The sequence below is a fragment of the Porites lutea genome, chromosome 7, assembly GCF_958299795.1.
Source record: "Porites lutea chromosome 7, jaPorLute2.1, whole genome shotgun sequence".
NCBI classification, from domain to species: Eukaryota; Metazoa; Cnidaria; class Anthozoa; order Scleractinia; family Poritidae; genus Porites; species Porites lutea.
Genome location: NC_133207.1, coordinates 12,606,095 through 12,624,461, shown reverse-complemented (window position 1 = coordinate 12,624,461; position 18,367 = coordinate 12,606,095). Strand labels below are relative to the sequence as shown.

General features: G+C 38.8%; 1 protein-coding gene across 5 annotated transcripts in view; it reads right to left on the bottom strand.

The window, feature by feature from the left end:
- Positions 1-18,367, bottom strand: part of LOC140942712 (polycystin-1-like protein 2) — a 41,117-nt gene that overhangs the window by 9,153 nt on the left and 13,597 nt on the right. For all 5 annotated transcript variants that reach the window (XM_073391680.1, XM_073391683.1, XM_073391682.1 and 2 more), the window contains 12 exons: positions 17,150-17,472; positions 16,696-16,837; positions 16,207-16,320; positions 15,535-15,648; positions 11,257-11,370; positions 10,863-10,978; positions 9,408-9,469; positions 8,912-9,057; positions 7,823-8,597; positions 6,710-7,301; positions 6,298-6,474; positions 184-309 (listed from right to left, as the gene is read on the bottom strand). In XM_073391680.1, the coding sequence (XP_073247781.1) occupies positions 184-309; positions 6,298-6,474; positions 6,710-7,301; positions 7,823-8,597; positions 8,912-9,057; positions 9,408-9,469; positions 10,863-10,978; positions 11,257-11,370; positions 15,535-15,648; positions 16,207-16,320; positions 16,696-16,837; positions 17,150-17,472 (2,801 nt within the window). The remainder of the gene's footprint in view (positions 1-183; positions 310-6,297; positions 6,475-6,709; positions 7,302-7,822; positions 8,598-8,911; positions 9,058-9,407; positions 9,470-10,862; positions 10,979-11,256; positions 11,371-15,534; positions 15,649-16,206; positions 16,321-16,695; positions 16,838-17,149; positions 17,473-18,367) is intronic.

The following is an 18,367-nucleotide window of genomic DNA, read 5'->3' as shown; positions in this document are numbered from 1 at the left end:
GGAAACATTTTGTTACGTGGCACAAATTGCAGTTTGTCGAGTCTTTCTAAATATACAATACAAAATAATAACGCCGAATACAGCATAATAGATCTTACACCTCTTTCATCTCATGATATTTCTTATTAATTTTGCCCTGAAATGTATGTGGATTGTGATTCTCTCTTTTCCTTGTAAATTTACCTGGGAATCAATTGAGACTTCATTTCTTCTGTCCGCCACACTGGCAACAACCGCTGACACTTGCGATACTTCTTGTAGGCTGGAAACGTTAACCGTCGACCATGAATTGACAATTGAATCCTTGATCTAAGGAAATAAAAGCAATTATAGTAGCGGAGCTCTGGCGCGCGAAGCGCGCCTGCGGAGCACCATGGCTAAGTAAATCTACCCATCCCAGAAAATTTTGAAATCACGTGACCGTACACCGCCCGCCCGCTGCCCGTCCGTCCGCACCACAGGAAAACCAATGTTCAATCCCACACTTTCTAGCTAGTTTGGGAGCACAGGAAGACTGATATTGCACACATATTGCACACCAGTGATGTGATCAATTGACAGCTGTCAAAACAGGGTATCCGCTGACCAGTATCAGCTGACCGTATCGCGGGCTCAGGTGTCGACCCATCAAGGTTGATTATTTTTGAAGTTATCCGCTGACAAGTTACTAGTTTTCAAATGATTGCAGGCTCAAGTTTAATTTTTTAAATTTATATGGAATATGTTGTGTTTTATATGTGCCGCACAATTAAAATTTTGATTTCAAACTGACCTCGGAAGCTAAGATTCAGCCAGTTTTTACAAGCAGGGAAGACATGCCAGTTGCTTTTGACTTTTCTCACCAAGGTCACGCGTTGGTCACGCCCTACGTCGAATGTTTATGCTCTGATTGGTCAAAATTTGGCAGGTGAGTTCATGCGGAAAATTTATGCAGCATCTTGAAACTTGTTTACTTTGAGTTTTGTGTCAACTTGTGATGTTGTTAACTGTCTTTTTCCACTGAACATTGTACAAAATGAAATTCAGCTCCTATCAAGAGTCTTCTGTTATTCATGGCCAATTTGTTTATCGGGTTTTTGGCTGAGAAATACGTCGCTTGTCAAAGTCGGAAATCCGATTTCGGATGGCATCGTTTTCGTTTTTCACCTTGCTTGATGGGTAAGAGGGTTAAAAAGTCTGAAGCCATTTTTGCCTTACTTGATAGTTTTCAGTGCATCTCGAATGGTAAGCCTGAGTAATTATTTTATTTGATGTTTGTTTTTTATATCTTATTCAATGAAGTCGAGTGTAGTTTATGGGGCTATTTAGTTTATGCACGTTTGTAAGATTTGAGACAATGATCTGACCGAGTATCAGGTTTGATAAGCTTGTAGAACTTTAAAAAGCCTTCAGATATTTTCTCACAGCAAATAGAAAGAAAACGTTCCAAAGTTATAATTCTGGCTGTAAAAGAAAGCTTTGAGCGATTTTCTTGCCTCGAGTTCATCTTTGAAAAAAGCAAACACCGGGACGCCGGCTTAAAACATAAACAATAAACAAGGATTTTCAGAGACACTTTAATACTTGTCTTCGTGAATGAAAATTGTTGTCTCTGTATATGTTTCACCGAATTATTTTCCTGTTATTATTGATTGTTAGTAGTGTCTTTGCAATTTTAATCGCTGTGCCGTTTGTTTTCAGTCGCTTATGAAAATCGCTTGCAGGAGTCGTCAAAATGCCACGCGTATCAAACGCTTTGGAAGATTACATATCGTTATAAAACCATTAGATAAAAAATAAACATAATAAATTCTTTATTATGTTGACGCGTATAACTCTATTAATCTTAATTTAAACAGTCGACTTTGGCGCTTGCCAAAAGTGAGAACACGCCGGCATTTTTTAACGGTTTCTGTCCGAGGTCTGTATGATAAAAAGAGCGCCTCATGGTACTGTTTCACCTCAGATGTGATGTATAAAAAGTATAAAAGGTTGGTTTACACGTCCCCAGACTTGTTGGCAAGATTTCGTAAAGTAAACTTGTCGAACGCAAAAAATTCGGCCTGATTTGTTTTCCAGGCGTAATCTACTGTGATCAAGAGCCATTATGGCTATGCTATTTTTAGGGTGTACATATAAGGCTATCAACTCGATGAAAGATTAAGTTCACTCTCTGCCTTACATAGGATAAATTCATAGGAGCTCATTCTCTCGTGATATTCACAATGAAGGTTGCTCGAGTTATTGACAGTAAAATTACACCGCGTTAGAGATACACTTATGAAGGGGAGAGCAGAGGTAACCACCTTTAGATCGCGTTCGAGTGATCCTTTTCAGAGATAAGAATACAGTCTAGACTATTCAGGAATTAATCTTTTATCGAAAATAAGAATGTTTTGGGGATCGAATAATATACTTTAGTAAAATCCATCTAGTGGTCTATTATCAACGCGGCGTTCTGATTAGTTGAGCTACTACTAGGCTATATGTTATAGCCCCCTATTAGCGAAAACCGCGGGCTTTTGGGGGCAAAAAAAGCTTAAAGTCTAGCTTTTAACCAGCTAAAAATTTTTAATTCTCGATATTTTTAACCAACTAGTTGAATTATACTAGAACAGTTATTCCTCTCGCCCTAATGGCCTCCGAGTCAATAGCCGATTCGGCCTTAGGCCTTATGGGCTATTGCCTCAGAGCCCATTTGGGCTCAAATCAACTTTATTGGTACATCCAATTAAAATGGGTTTTCACATACCAATTACAATAAAATCTAATATGAACAATAGAAATTCAATATAATTGAAAGTGAAAAAACATTACCATACTATTTAAAAAAATATAAAATATGCATAATTACACCTATTGAGTGTCAATGGCTTAAAAACTCGTCAAGGGCACGTCCTTTAATCGCATTCTTAAAAACATTAAATGACTCTATGTTTGCTAAACTTTCTGGAAGGTCATTCCAGAGCTGAACAGCCCTATATGAGAAAGATCGCTGACCTGTTGCTGATCTAAAAGATGGTACATGAAGTTTATCTTTATTCCTAGTATTTCTAGTATGCATCTGCCTTCTTGTCGAAAACTTATTACACAAGGATGGTGGGGCTAATCCCTTTATACATTTGAAAGCCATTAAAATGTCTCTAACCTCCAGTTGCTTAGCAACCGGCAACCAGTGGAGTTCCTTTAACATCGGCGTGATGTGCTCATACTTTCTTGTGCCAGTCACAATCCGTGCCGCAAAATTCTGAACTTTTTGAAGCCTAGCAATGTTCTTTTTTGTTGTACTAGACCACATGGAGGAACAATAGAAAATCTTGCTGAACACTAATGAATTTATGATGGTTATGAGCGTAGACCTATCAAACAAATGTTTCACACGATTGATTTGGCACAGGCTACCTGTACACTTAGATACAACATCGGTCACATGTTCGTCAAAACTAAGGCGCGAGTCCACGATGACCCCCAAATCTTTTGCAGAAGGAGACGGTAGAATCTCCTTACCGAGTAGCGTAACTCCAAAATCCTCCGGCACACGAGCTAACATCTGCGGGGTTCCAAGAAGCAATAACTTAGTCTTATCTGGATTTATCAGCAAGCTGTGTGTGCAACACCAGGCGGCAATCCGTTGCAAATCTTCGGATAAATGTTCCACAGCCATGGCTGTCTCCTGGACAGGAAACGAGAGATAGAGCTGGGAATCATCCACGTAACTCTTTAGTGAGCACAGGTTAGGGACAGCTGGAAGATCGTTGATGTATATATTAAAAAGGGCTGGTCCCAAGATCGACCCTTGAGGTACACCATAAGCTACCTGGCGAGGATCTGACACCTCACAACCAATCCTCACCCGCTGATTCCTGTCCGTCAGATAGCTTCTAAACCATTCCATGGCCTGTATAGACACACCCAGTTCTCGAAGTTTACGTAATAGGATCCCATGCTCGATACTGTCAAAGGCCTTTGACAAGTCCAACAGAACCAACGCTGTGACTTGTTTTCGATCCATTGCTTCGAGAATCATATCGGACATGAAAATATGGAGTGTTTCTGTCGAGTGCTTCTTCTTGTTTCCATTTTGATGTTCAGTTAAACAGTTCTGACGTGTTGTGTACTCCGTTAACTGATTAAGAGCTGCTCGTTCGCAGATCTTAGACAGAGCGGGTAGCAGTGATACTGGCCGGTTGTTATTAGCAACCTCATGATCTCCTTCCTTTAATATCGGTATCACCACGGACTCTTTCCAAGCAGATGGAAAAACTGATGTTAAAAGCGATCTATTTATAAGCTCTGTCAGAACTGGAAGTATAACTGGTAGGGCATCCTTGATCACACTCATGTGTAACTTATCCATTCCTGGTGCCCTGTTTAAAGGAAAAGACAAGATGATCTGGTGTACCTCAAAGGTAGTGACTGCGCGGAATCGGAATTCATCTAGTTGGAAAAAGTTCTTGGATGAGGGGGGCTTATACGCTGGAAGAACGTTAACTGAACCAAGCCTCTTAGATTCAGCTGCAGCCCTTGCCCCCACAGAAGTAAAGAACTCATTGAACTCGTTCGCCAGTTCCGTCATATCCCTTGAGTACACCGGTTTCGATTTCTCTTTTGACGGGATACAGTTCCGTATTACCTTCCACATAGCACTACTACTCTGATTGCCATTCATCTCCTTTTGAACATGGACCCTCTCAGCATCATATAGCCTTCTCTTAACCTCATTACGACACCAACGGTAATGCTCCCAGTCCGTAACAGCGCCCGACACACGAGCAACTCTGTGTACTTGGTCTCTCTCATCCATCAGCTCCTTGATCTCTTGATCTAGAAATGGACATTGCCGATTTCTGACTTTCCTTTTCCTGACAGGCGCATGACGCTCCAGGACTGCCAAAAATTTCTCATTAAAATGTTCTACTTTTTCACTAGCATCATCAATCAAAGCATTTTCATACCATGGCACTTGGGCAAGATCATTCACAAAGCTCTCAGAGTTGTAATTCTTATAACTTCTAGATATAACATAAGTAGGCAGTGGTTTCGGCGCCTTGAAATTCAGTACCGCATAAACCAGATAATGATCGCTAATGTGTGTTTCAACCACACCACTATCGGTAACTAAGGCTGAATTGGAAGTCATGATGACATCAATCAAAGACTCGGATGTTGGAGTCACCCTAGGAATAGGACAATTTTGGGCTCCAGGAATAATTGTTAATTATTCAGGAATAATTGTTAATTATTCAGTTGACTTGTTTATAAATAAGCTTAAAACTAAATTTAATAATCTTTTTTTACAGAATGATTTTAAATACGAAAAGCTCACAACTCCTTTTGAAGAAATTTCCCCGCAAGAGCTAAACAAATGCCTTCAAAAGTTTAATTTAAGTATACCCTAAAACAATTATTCACCTCAGTGTCGGTGAATAATTGTTATATATACTAAAACAGTGAGACAATTAAGCACAAAAATGATGATTTTTAACTCATTTACGGTTGCCAACGTTGACAATTTTGGCGCGCAATAACCGAACAGCCGCGGCCGTCGACTTTTCTTGCCGACAAATAAAACTTTTGAAGGCATTTGTTTAGCTCTTGCAGGAAAATTTCTTCAAAAGGAGTTGTGATTTGTTTTTGTAATTAAAATCATTCTGTAAAAAAGATTATTAAATTTAGTTTTAAGCTTATTTATGAACAAGTCAACTAAATAAAATAACGCAAGACTTAAGCTTAATTTGCATTGTAAACAAAAAACTTTTTTCACCGGTTTCATCGATAAATTCAAGTCAAAAAGACAAAGCTTTACCTGTTAAAACTTCCAAACCGAACTTCGTCACCTTCTTCGTGTTTTTCAGGAACAGCTTGCTTGATTAGTTGTGAAATTTCTTTGTTTGTTACGGCAGCAAACCGGGAAGGCATTTTGCTCGCAGCTTACGCGAGTTTGGAGTCGCTCGCTCGGAGGAACTGGAGGTGAATCAGTGAATAGTGCAGGATATTCACTGATTGAGTAGCCAATCAGAGCGCGCCAAAAACACTATCCACCTGTTTCAGTAGGCTAAAACGGATTATTCCTTGTATTTCTTTTCTAGATTAACCCAAGAGCAATAATGGCTGATAAACGCCAGTCAATCGGACGCCATCTTGCAGACCAATACAATGAAACGCCGATAATGCGACCATGCCACCGTTGGGCCATAAAAGCCTGGTCGTTGTATAACTAGGCGGTCGTATAAAACGGGGTGGTCTTAAGGAGGGACTCCATTGTGTAATAATAATTTATTTGGAATCATACACGCGATTGAGAAAGCCTAATCTTACCATAATTTTATCGCGGAGTCTGAGCTCTTTTTGCTGAGCATGATTCACAACTGATAAAACAGCAGTAGCCCTTTGAGCCGCCATCTCGATGTTGTTGTCCTTCAGGTATTGGTTCATTGGTCCTTCCAATGATACGTCATCCTCCAGCGTTTGAATTGTCACCACTGGCTCAGTAACCTTAGGAGAGGTAAAGTTGGTCAGCAAACAGTCATCCATTTAAGTCATCAACATACTTTGAGATATTAAAACGGCTTTTTAAAAACAGAAATGGTGGTATAATTAGATAGCCTTTTTGTCCCCATAATAATTTGCCCTTTATGTCTCTTTTCAAGAAAAAACTTCTTTGTCATCTCTCAAAGCGAAACGCGCAACTCCTAATATTCGAACCCGTCCCAATGTTCCTCATACTTACCCTTACACTAATCCAAATGTCAACTGAAGATCCCAGTGTATCAATAACAAGAACGCACACTTGAAGTTTATAATTCTCACTTGGATCCCCAACTGGCAACTTCCCTGTAGCCTCATGGGAAGTACCCGACATGAAAACCATTTCAATGCCATCACTGCTGTTATAGCGAAATTTATATGTCAGCGGTAAATCCACGTCATGCCAGCCAGTGCATGTAAACACAAAATTTGTTTCCCATGCTTTTCCCTCAGGTTTATCAACTTTGCATGTCCCTCCTGTCGGGGGAGTATTTGTAACGAAAGAGAATGTTGCAGAAGAACTGTGTCCTTTAGAAGTCACTCCTGTCACTGTAACAAGGTAGGTGGAGTTTCCACGTAATTTTCCCTGCCTTGTTACCAAGTTGGGAGAATTTCCGTACGTAAGTATTAGGTCATCAAGGTTGGTCACTTCCTGCCAGTCCTGGTTATGTGTGTTGCGAAGTTTCATCGTCCAAGTGTAAACAGAGAGTTGATGACACAGCAAGCCTGTACAATTAGTTTCCAGGATGAGCCGAGATGACAGGATAACATGACCTTGGCAATTTTGAACACAGCTGTGTACAACAAAGTAAACACTTTTATTACAATAATATCAATTATAAAGTAACATAAATAACGTAACAGAGATTATATACTTCACCAAGTGAATCTGGTAAATTGTAAGCCATAATGAAACGCAAGCGTTTAAATCTGATTGTAAATTGGAAATTAATGGGTTGAAAAAGGGATTAGCTGAAGAATCTAGCAGTGCATGACAGTTCCTGTGACAAAGATTAATGTTTTACACTAAACGATGACGGCGACGCTTACACCGACATTGTTAACAGAGAATGGAAGCTACTATTCGTCCTAAAGCGTTTCTACTCTAGATAAATATAAATGAGAAAGCAAAGCTTTCTTATTTCTTAAATCACTATGCATAATTCTATTAGCAGTCCTCTTTCACAGTCCATTTTTCGCCAGTATGGACGCCATTAAAAGAAAGTCACAAATAGAAGGAACAGGGATTATTTTTTGGAGATAAAAGGAACTCGTGGTGAAATTCGCTTTAATAAATACTGCTTATGCTACTTACAATATCTGCAAGTGGATCTCCTCTTTAAGTCGAAGATGATGAGCAGTGGTGATTGTAAGTCCCCTCTTAGTCATGACCAGCACTATAATGTAACCTTGATCTCCCTTCATCTTATCGATATCAAGATCAACAATGTACGGAGCTACAGGACTTGATTCAAGCTTTCCTACCCCGGTGCCATAGCAGCCACCTTGGTCAGGTGAAACTTTAGTTGACCCGGAAGAAGGACGGACGACTGGAAGTGAGGCAGTGTCATTAGGAAACAGCTCATAATCTCTTCTACAGAGCCAAGTGAAAATTATCCCCGTGTAATCTCCTTTCCCTACATCCGGATCATGTGACTGTGAGCCATTAAGGGTGACTATTTTATTAATACCTTGAGATGCTTGGGTGGCACCAGTTATGTTAGCAATTAACGCTGTGGATGTCACTTCTACATAACCAAAGCTATTAACCCTGGTTTCGTCCTTTCCTTCAATGGATCCCGTAAGCTTGATGTAGTAAAGTTCGTAATCGAAACTCTTACCAATAATGGTTTCATTTAAGTCCCCTACAGTGGTGCCTATTCTGTACACTTTTCTTTGATACGATCCAGAATTAGAGTCAATGCTGTACATTTCAATGTTATATATTACTCGAATAACACCGGAAACCCTACAATCGACTTCGAAATCCACTTGAAATTTGAAATTTTCTGATCTTTTCATTTTAGTTGGTTTTGCAAAGTCCTTGGAAAGTGACATCGTAATGTTGGGAGGACTGCAAGAGGGATTGCCTACAAAATAAGAAAGTGTCAATGACGAACATTGGTAATAGCATAAGTCTAGAATAAGTGTCTTCTTTGGTGCGTCCAGTCGCAAATTTTCCAAATTCTTAATTCAAGACAGGGATCACGTAGTTGATGTATCTGAAAACATAGATAAAGCAAGGAAGAATGAGGAAGAATGGTTTTGAGTCTAAAGAACCTTCTGACTTTCATGCTGATTTGTAACTTTTAAACTGTTTCGATGTTTTAGAAATGGGAAATTCTTCTGATTTCTCTGAAAGGGAGAAATCATGGCTGTGTAAAGAACAATATTCTATGCCTACCTCTGTTTTCAAAAGACTTGGACGTCTTATCAAAAAAGCCCACATGAGTCTTAAGTCTCTGAGTGATAACACTAATTATGTGATTTGTGCTGTTCCTCGTAGTACTGAGCAGGATTTCAGCCGTCACTGAACGTGTGCCTGATGGACTGGTACGAAACAATAACAATAAAAACACGAACTAAAATGCAAAATATCTCAGTCGAAGGAATAATGGTTACAAAAAGCCGCTTCCACGCAAAAGATGATAAATCCTAGCTATAGCATACCCATTAACCCTTACTATCAGCAACCCACTCAATCTCCATAGCCTTACCGTTGACGCAAAAAGAACACCAATTATAAACACAAAATTGCAAGGAAGACATTGTACCACACTTTTAATAGCTGCCTCTAGGGGGCAACACAATTTTGTACAATTTGTCAGTTTCTCCTTCCCACAAACCCATATCATTTATGTGGTTAAAACTTGTTAACACATCAAGCATGGCATACATACCTGAACATCCTTAAAGCGGAACCAAAGAAATGACCTTTTTCTGTAATCAGCATGTTGTCTATCTGTTCACAGAAATAACATGCAGGAAGTTTACGAGCCAAAGAATGGAATTTGGGTAGATTTTATAGGAGTGCCTCAGCTTAACTGACCATGCAACGGGAAAACAAAGGAATAAGTATACAATTAACTGAAAAAGAATGACTGTGGCATTTTTTAAATGCATTAACGGTCCGACCAATGTTGATGTTAATAATACTGGTATTGACAAAAGCGATTCAGGTACTATTTCTTGCCAAAACACCGATCGGTCACAAACAACATTAACCGGACTGCTAGATGGAGAAAGTTTGTTCCACTAACACGAGGGTAGTACAGGGTGTCCCAAAAGTTCGTTCCTCTAATTTCATGCGCTATAACTTTTGATCAAAGCTTTATTCAGGCATGAAATTTCTAAAAAATGTTTATTGCTTTATCGAGTACATGTATTCAGAACTTCAGTAACCAGCATTCCGCTTTTGTTTTTTTAACACATTCTGTAGCCGTTGCGGCATGGAGTGGGATATAGCATATAGAGCCACATATAATCTATTTTGAGCCTTTTTATCACCTGGTACGCGGGAGCCACTTCGCCACTTCGACCCCCCAAACAACATTTTTTTAGTTTAGGCAGCTGAAAAAAATAGACTTTGAGCATTCATCCAAAAAAGGATAATCATCCCAGCCCCTATCCAGAGTAACGCTTTTGTTCATCTTTACAAATTTGAGACTAGCTGATCGTGTTTGGCAGACAAAGCAGAGGTTTTGTTGTCATCTCTGGGGCCTCTAGCCTTCGCTTTTCATGAAACTGCTCTGGAATTGGCTTGCTAACTATCGTGAGAGCTATCTCACTGAGTAGTCTCTTTTATATCTAACCTTCTTCAAAACTATTTTAGCCGTTTTATTCAGGACTATCAGTCTTCCCCTTCTTTTTTTGTCTTCAAAACCTTCATTTCTCGATGAACATTTCACTAACCCGACATTCGGATTTTTCCAGTTTTTTAGCAGTTATTTCTACTGATAAGCCAGTAAATCGAAGTAAACATGCTTATGCTCTCATGTAGCTGAACGTTTTTGCGTTTAGAGGGTTTTTTCTTTCATGATATTCACAAAACACAAGGAACAATTTTGAGCAAATTGGGCTACAGAATACGAAAAATATGTGGCGGGAAAATGTACTCGCGCACGCGCACCTTTAGCGCGAAGTACACAAATCGAATATTAGCGTCACAAGATGGCACGCCAAGTATAAAATATTAAATTATATAATGAAACACAACTTTTGTTTCAGCGATTTGCTTACCAAGTCCAATCGGACTACATTACAGTCTTATAAAGTAGAGGAACGAACTTTTGGGACACCCTGTAGTGGAGGTTCTTATATCAATGTTCTGTGATTAAGATCATTTTTACTCATACCGCATCGAGGACCTCCTTTTCTGTATTTTGATACTGAGTGGAACTTTGATTTGCAAGAGGAAAGGTGAATGTCATGTTCTTCAGGTTTAGCCACACAACCAGGAAGAATCCAGTTTCTGCAAAACCAAGAAGCAGAAGCAGATTTTGTTAATTAAACGTAAGAGGAACAGATTGGAAATTTGAAGCAGATGTCACATTTTTAGCTGGTAGCCCACGCCCATAAAACGGCGATGAAAAAGGATGAAAAGTGAGGTTCCACATAGACCAGAGGAGAACCCAATAACCCCATTTCTCCAATATGGGGTTGGGAATCATTTACTTGAAGTTCAAAATAATTCAAAATAAAAACGTGATTGTTACATCGTACTGGCAAATGTATGATTATAACGCTCACCTTTCTCACACCGTGATCCTGCAAACTTAACAGGACATCTGCACGTAAAACCATTCACAAGGTCTGTGCATGTACCACCATTACGACATGGATTGTTGAAACATTCATTAATTTCTGCAAGGCAACACGGAAAGATACCTACTGAACATATACCGCGTTCACCGAAATCAACAGACAAGCCCAAGCTTTGAACGATCCCTACATAAGGACAACCCTCATGAACCTTGCATTCGATCCGTGAGTAAATGTAGTGGTCAGAGGGTAAAGAAGATTTGATGAGCTACTTCGGCTAAAATAAGACGTAAACGTTTTCGAACGGGTTTCAGAGATGGTAATTGTTTGGCCCTGAGTATCCGTATCGTCGGCTGATAGATATTTATTTCATTTTATTTCATTTCATTTTATTTTTTCCATACCATTATAAATAGTACAAGATAAATCAGAGTCAAACGTTAGAACTTGAGTCATAAAATGTTTAATATGTGATAAAGTACAGTTAAGATCATTACCTCAGAGACGTTTGTCACAAAAAGAAGAAAGAATGAAGAATGGAAAGGAGGGGGCCACATCTACAACGTTGTCTGAAAATGGGTTTAAAATAAAAATACAGACTTATACTATTTTCCGTGTTCTCAAATTGTTCCTTTTTTCATATAACTGCCCAAAAGTCCATGTCTGTACTTTCTGCTTAAATTATGCGTTATTTTGGAAGGTTTTATCACTGCAACAGTAGTATACGCAAATGTGTGAGATGGTTTGTTGGTCTATTTGTGGGGAAAAGTTCGAAAAAGTTTTTTTCTTGTTATTTACGTAGGCTTGTTTTGTTTTACAGTGAACTCCGACTTGAAAAGATAGTGCTACAGTTTAGTAAAAGAAGTTGATTTTAGTTGTTATCGCCTTATTTAAACTGATTAGGGCAGGTCACATGACCAAACGGGAAGCTCGGAATGGTCACACGATCTATTTAAAAATTCGAATACAAACGATCGTTTTTCTTAGGGGTGCTAGCAGTTTAGTGATTTCTGTACAGTAATGACTTGCTCATCAACTTAGTTTAGAGGTAGAATCCTTCGAAAATTCAAGGCAAAGAATGGTACATGTCATAACGTATAATCGTTGGTCATGGGCGCTACCGTTGAGACACAGACACATTTCTCAGTCACATTTCTCACTAAAGAAAAGTGATTTTCAAACGTATTATGTGAAATTCGTACCGCAATCATAACGAAAATATAGTCAGAGTGATCCCATTTCCTCTAGACGGACATTTTTTTCGCGCTTTCCAGGAAATATGTACAAATTTCAACATTTTTCACCTCAGAATTAACAAAAAAGGAATGAATTTTAATTAATCTTTTACTGTCATTTAGGTGAGAAATGCTTAAAGAGCCCCATAACGTGCTTATTGTGTACAAGAAACGAAGGGAAAAGAAACTTAAGACAATGATAAGTTTTACCAAGAGTGTATTTTAAAGAATAGAGCTCCCTGTAAGTTGCATTTCATACAAGACGGCCCATAAAACAAGTGAGAAATCATGATGCGCGAACTGTTCAGAGCAACTGTCAGGCAATTCCTTGTTTCCTAAAAGTAACTTACAGAAGAATTCTAGCGACATCAAAGTTTCTTTAGGGCTACGAGGTTGCCCCCAGGCAGAGTAACAACTGACAAAGTCATGGGAAATACAATAAAAAGCGAGGACTTCTGTAACAGTGCACTCTAAGTTAATATTTTGTTCGGTGACCTCTAGACATAAGTACAGTTTCAATTCTGTGAGTTACACTTGATATGAGACTATCGATATCCTCTGGATAGAAAATAATCAATCATCAAACGCTCCTAAACTTATGCATTAAGCTGTTTAAATGAATCCTTTGTAAAAATCTGTGTTACAGCCTCTTCATCTAAGTAACATTTGATCAGGCTATCTAAATTTTCTATGCAAATAATGGACGCATATCAGTCTCAGTATATCCTCTAGGGCCTAGCTTCTTCGCACGCTTGCTTGTTTGGGTCGTTGTCCATTAAAAAGAGTTTTCTTCCGTTTCTTTTCGGCCTTGCCCGATCAAACGCTATATTAAAATGGTTCCTTATTCAACTGAGCGAAGAAATTGCCGTTCATTTTCTCATAAGTTACAGTTAGTGTTACCCCTTTTCTACAAGCGATGGCTTCACCCAAGTCCTTAGAACCTTAGTATCACCTAATAAAAACGAAAAGCCTTCTCCCTTCTGTCGCCATATCAGTGATTTTTTTTTTACGTTTTGTTGTATTTGTGGACGATGGACACGGCATCTAAATAAAAGGCCACTTCGATTCATTCGTCCAAATCGGAGGGTTTTCCGCAACTGGACGTTTCAGGTTTTTGCGAGCGCCGAATCGTACACGCAACTTGCGATTATTTTCACTTAGAAGCCCATTTTTCTCTGCTTGTAAATATGCGTAACCATTTTCGTGTGGATGATGTGGAAATGTTTTGTACTTGCCATTTCAAACCTAAACCCACGATACTTTTTGCTGTAATGTTTTCACAGTTTGCCCTTGAGTACGTTGAGGATACTTAACAAGCATGCATTCGAAACCGTTCATCTATGCGCCTCCGATCTCGGAATAAATAGTACAAGGTAACACCTGGTAACTTTTTTAAGATTGCTATACCTATAAATCCACAACTTTTCTCTAAGTTTCGTTATGTTTAAAACTCGTTTTCCTATATATAGAAGGGGTTTTCTGACAACCCTGGTCAAAACTCTTGGGACACTAACGAAATAGCTCGTCAAATTGAGGCATCTTCCCTTTCCCCTTCCCCCTCGGTGCAGTGTTGACGTTATATATTCAAGTTTTAATTCAACACAATCAAAACTTACTGCTTGGGGGAGAGGGGGGGGGAGCAGAAATAGCCCCTTATAGCAACATCCCCAAGCGTTTTTAAGAGGTAGAATATGAGTTTATTTAGCAAATTAAGTGCGTCTTTGTGCCTAATTTCCTCAAGTGTCCCAAGACGTTTTGACCAGGGTTGTAGGTCAACTTATATAACCGTTAAAATAATGTAATATAGGAAACTATTTCAGGTTCTAATAAATAATGATTTAAGTTAAAAAACGACGGAAGAAAAAGTGGAAATGAATAAAAATAGATGTTTCACTAGTATTGAGCGAGATGCCAATGCAAAAGTGCGTTTTTAAACGTTTTTTAGTTGGCTTATCTCTGACCGGTTGTTAAGTTAGTCCGAGGTACAGATAAAGCTTTTTGATCAGAAGAGGCATTACGGGCATTATAATTATTTACCTCAACTGCTAGTGAAACAGATAAATTAGGGAACGTTTCATGATACTTGAATAATCATAAAAAAGTAAGCATGTTTTCAGTTTAACAATATCAGAAAAAGTTTAACAATATCAAAAAGCCTATAAGGACACGAAGTGTGGATTTATTGATCCCATTATAAAGGAGCATCATTGATAATACGAACCGCTTTTTGCTTTGAAATTTTACAATTTGAGAAAGAGGAGCATTATAATTATTTCCCCACAGTATACAAACATAAGTAAGATAAGGATACATAAGAGAATAGTACAGACTAATAAGTGTTGCAGTTGAAACGTAATGCTTTAACTTAACCCGTTATATTTACATTTTTGCAAATTTTTCTACCTATGTAGTCAATAAGGTCATGCCAGTTAAGGTGTCAATCAATTATACACACCGAGATATTTGACACAACCAGAAGATTTTTCTAAACAGACTTTTTCAAAAGTTAATGGTAAAAAGAAGCTGTAATTTTCCTTTTGGCCGGATGCATAAAAATAAGGTGCTTAGTTTTTAGTCAAATTTAAGGTCAGCCTATTACTACATAACCATTCGTAGACAACTGGTAAGTGATTATTAATATCACATAGTAAGCTGTCAAGATCGCTTTCAGAAGCTGTCAAAGATGAATCATCTGCATATAATCTAGTAGAGAAATACGTAAAATACTTGGGAAAATCATTAATGATAAATAACAATGGTCCTAGTATTGATCCTTGAGGTACACCAGTAGCACAAGAGATTTACGAGTTATGGTTCTTACTTGACCCCTTAAAATTACTTCAACGGCAATGGAAAAAGCGGATTGTGTGAATGGACTAACTTTGCAAGAAATCGTCGATTATAGAAAATCGTTAAATGATACGGACGTTTACTGTAAGAATTAGAACCTAAACTAACATTTTTTTCTTCAGTTTTATGTTAAATAGCCGTGAATTACAGATTATAAGGCCCACTTGCTGCTACTACATACCAGTCTCACACGATTTCCCAGAGTACCCTGGCGCGCAGTGACACCTATAGTCATTCACTTGGTCAGAGCATGTCGCATTGTTGAGACAAGGGTTACTAGCACATTCGTCTATGTCTGAGGAAAGAAAAGATTTGAACAGCTAGAAATAGTAAAAGCTACAAGTACCACCGCTGATAAGAGCCAAGGCGAGCGTGATGAATGTTCGCTGACATCCCTGCAGGACTCATGTTTTGAGATGTTTAAGGTCTCTATATATTTAAGCAATAGACCACACCTTCTATGGGTTTACCGGTGTGATAACCCACTTGGGATGTTGGGAGAACAAGCTTTTCGAGTGTTCTCCCAACATCCCAAGTGGGTTATCACGCCGGTAAACCCATATAAAGTGTGGTCTATGGCTTCTATAAAATAGCTTTAAGTTTCCTATGAAATTACCGGCACAATGAACGATAGGTTTTTAGCCAATCAGAACGCGCGTACCATTTTTAGTTAGTTGTTATAGTCAATGAGACTAGTAATATAAATGTTATAGGTCAAAATTAAATTCAGGTTAGAATTTTTTACCCTTGGTTGATTCTCAATTTTCTTCGTCTCTTAACCCTGATTATTCATGAATTAGGGCTAGGGCAAATTGAGAATCAACCTAGGTTAATATTACAGACACAAACGTACTTATCTCACAGTCCGTGCCGTTGAATCCAGCAGTGCAGTTACATTGGTAGCCTCGGATCTTTTCCCAGCAAGTTCCATTGTTTTGGCAGGGAATACTTTCGCACTCATTTCCATCTGAAACGTAAATGTTCCATAAATCATGGCTTACAGAGGAACAAGGAATCCTAACCAAGTATGGATCTCATGGTAGTTTATCATGAAGAAGGAAGATTTATCACCATGTACTCATTGTTTTCATTTCTTCGATGCAATCAGAATTGTTTACATAATTGCTTGTAAAGTAAGCGATAACATTATCTCACACTGAATTACCATAACTTTACCAGCCTTACCGTCAATTTATTTTCATGGAGAATCGGGACGACTCGGCGGGAACGGCGCGCGACCGAACCCAGTTGCACTTTTAAAAAAAAAGAGTAACTTGCATCTCCTATTAACAAGAGTATCATTATAACATTTCCTGCAAGAATCAAACTAACATACACTTACCTGCGATGCAGCCGTAAAGTTCAAGTCGAATAGCAAAGTTGTTCTCCCACTCAGTCGGAATCACGTGGATAGAAGTAAGCATCGCTGGCAGTGGAACATAGTGCAGGACAATAGTGTTGTTATCGTCGTTACCATTAAATTGCTGAAAATAAATGTGTGTAAGTAAGCATCTGTAAAACCGTCATGAATTAAACATTGTGTACATTATAAATGAGCCAGCAAGGTGCTGGCGGCATGACTGCTCTGGAATCTGATCAGGTTTCGGATTCTCTCTGTATATTGAAATTACAATCAAATTAACAGACTGCAGTTGTTAGATACTTTATGGCCACTGAGGATGGTAACAAAATTTGTAGCTGTATCTTGCTTTTGACCTGACTGTGGATAAGAAAGCGAGTCCACATTCGCATCCAACCCTTTCTCGGCTTTTATTAAAAGAATATTGTCCATTTACCTTAGTGGTGATTCTGTTTCTCTCCTTAAAGAAGTGTGTATTGGATCCAAATGTATATCCTAAATTGTATCCTTTGGTCCACTCTTGTATATTTTCACCATAGTAACCTTGAGTCGCAATTCCTGTAACGATCATAGCTTTGCGAAAGTTAACCGTAAGTGCGGGACTATTTTGGGAACCAGGCTGTGCTCGGTAGCCACCTGTGCGGTTTAGTCTCGCGCGACCAGGTCCGTACAGTGTCTTATTATTGTTAAAAATTGAATTGGCTACCATCTGAGTTTCGTTGATGCGACCATCAGCTATTCCCTGAGGTCCGTAGCAATCTAAAGGAAATTTGAACAGTAAAAATTGGTTGTTGGTGGGCATAAGCACCTAAATCGAGTTTTCCCAAAGTAAGGACAATAGGCAAGCTTGTAAACAAACCTTGAAAGTAGGGACCTCTCCCCCCCCCCCCCCCCCCCCTCAACCCTACTCCGGTTAACGTTCTCATTCCCAAGATCACCGTTATTAATTCACAGATTCCTTTGAAACTACGACCAGAGGGGACCACATCATAACAGTTTGTTTACTGACCCATACACACCATGAAGTAAGATGAAAGCGGTGCGTTTGATAAAATCAATCAATGTTAAATAGTATTTCAAATGTACGAGCCGGGGCGTATTCCTTATAATGGCCTTTACTGGGAGGCTCCCACGGAATTCAGGCTTCAGGTATGAAAGGGTAAGGATTTCAGTATTTGAAGTATATGAAAGGGTAGGGAAATCTGTTATTTCTGTCTGTAAAATAGCCCAAAAAGGTCAAACAGATGCATTTTATGGCTGGGAAAAAGTCGCAAAAACGTTCTGGTTCTGTGATTTATTCATATTTAAAAGACAGTCCATTAATAGCAGTTAAAAGGGATGTGCAAACGTCTATACTAGGTGTGTAAAAGAGATACCTTTTTTAAATGGAAAGTATACAAAAAGGGGTATCTTTTCTGTCAAAAATGTCATTTAAAAGGGTAAGGGGTTGGACCTTGGGTAGAGCCTCCCCGTATAAAACTTTTTTGTTCACCCCCAGGGTGAAAGAGTTACCGTTGTCTAATAGTACCAAATGAATAGAAACAACAGCTGAATCGTAAATAACAAGAAACGCTACTTTCGAGCCTTTCGGTTAAAAGGGGAATGTTCGAGAACGTCTTCAAAGATTTGACTGGGAGCCTTTGTTAAAACAAAG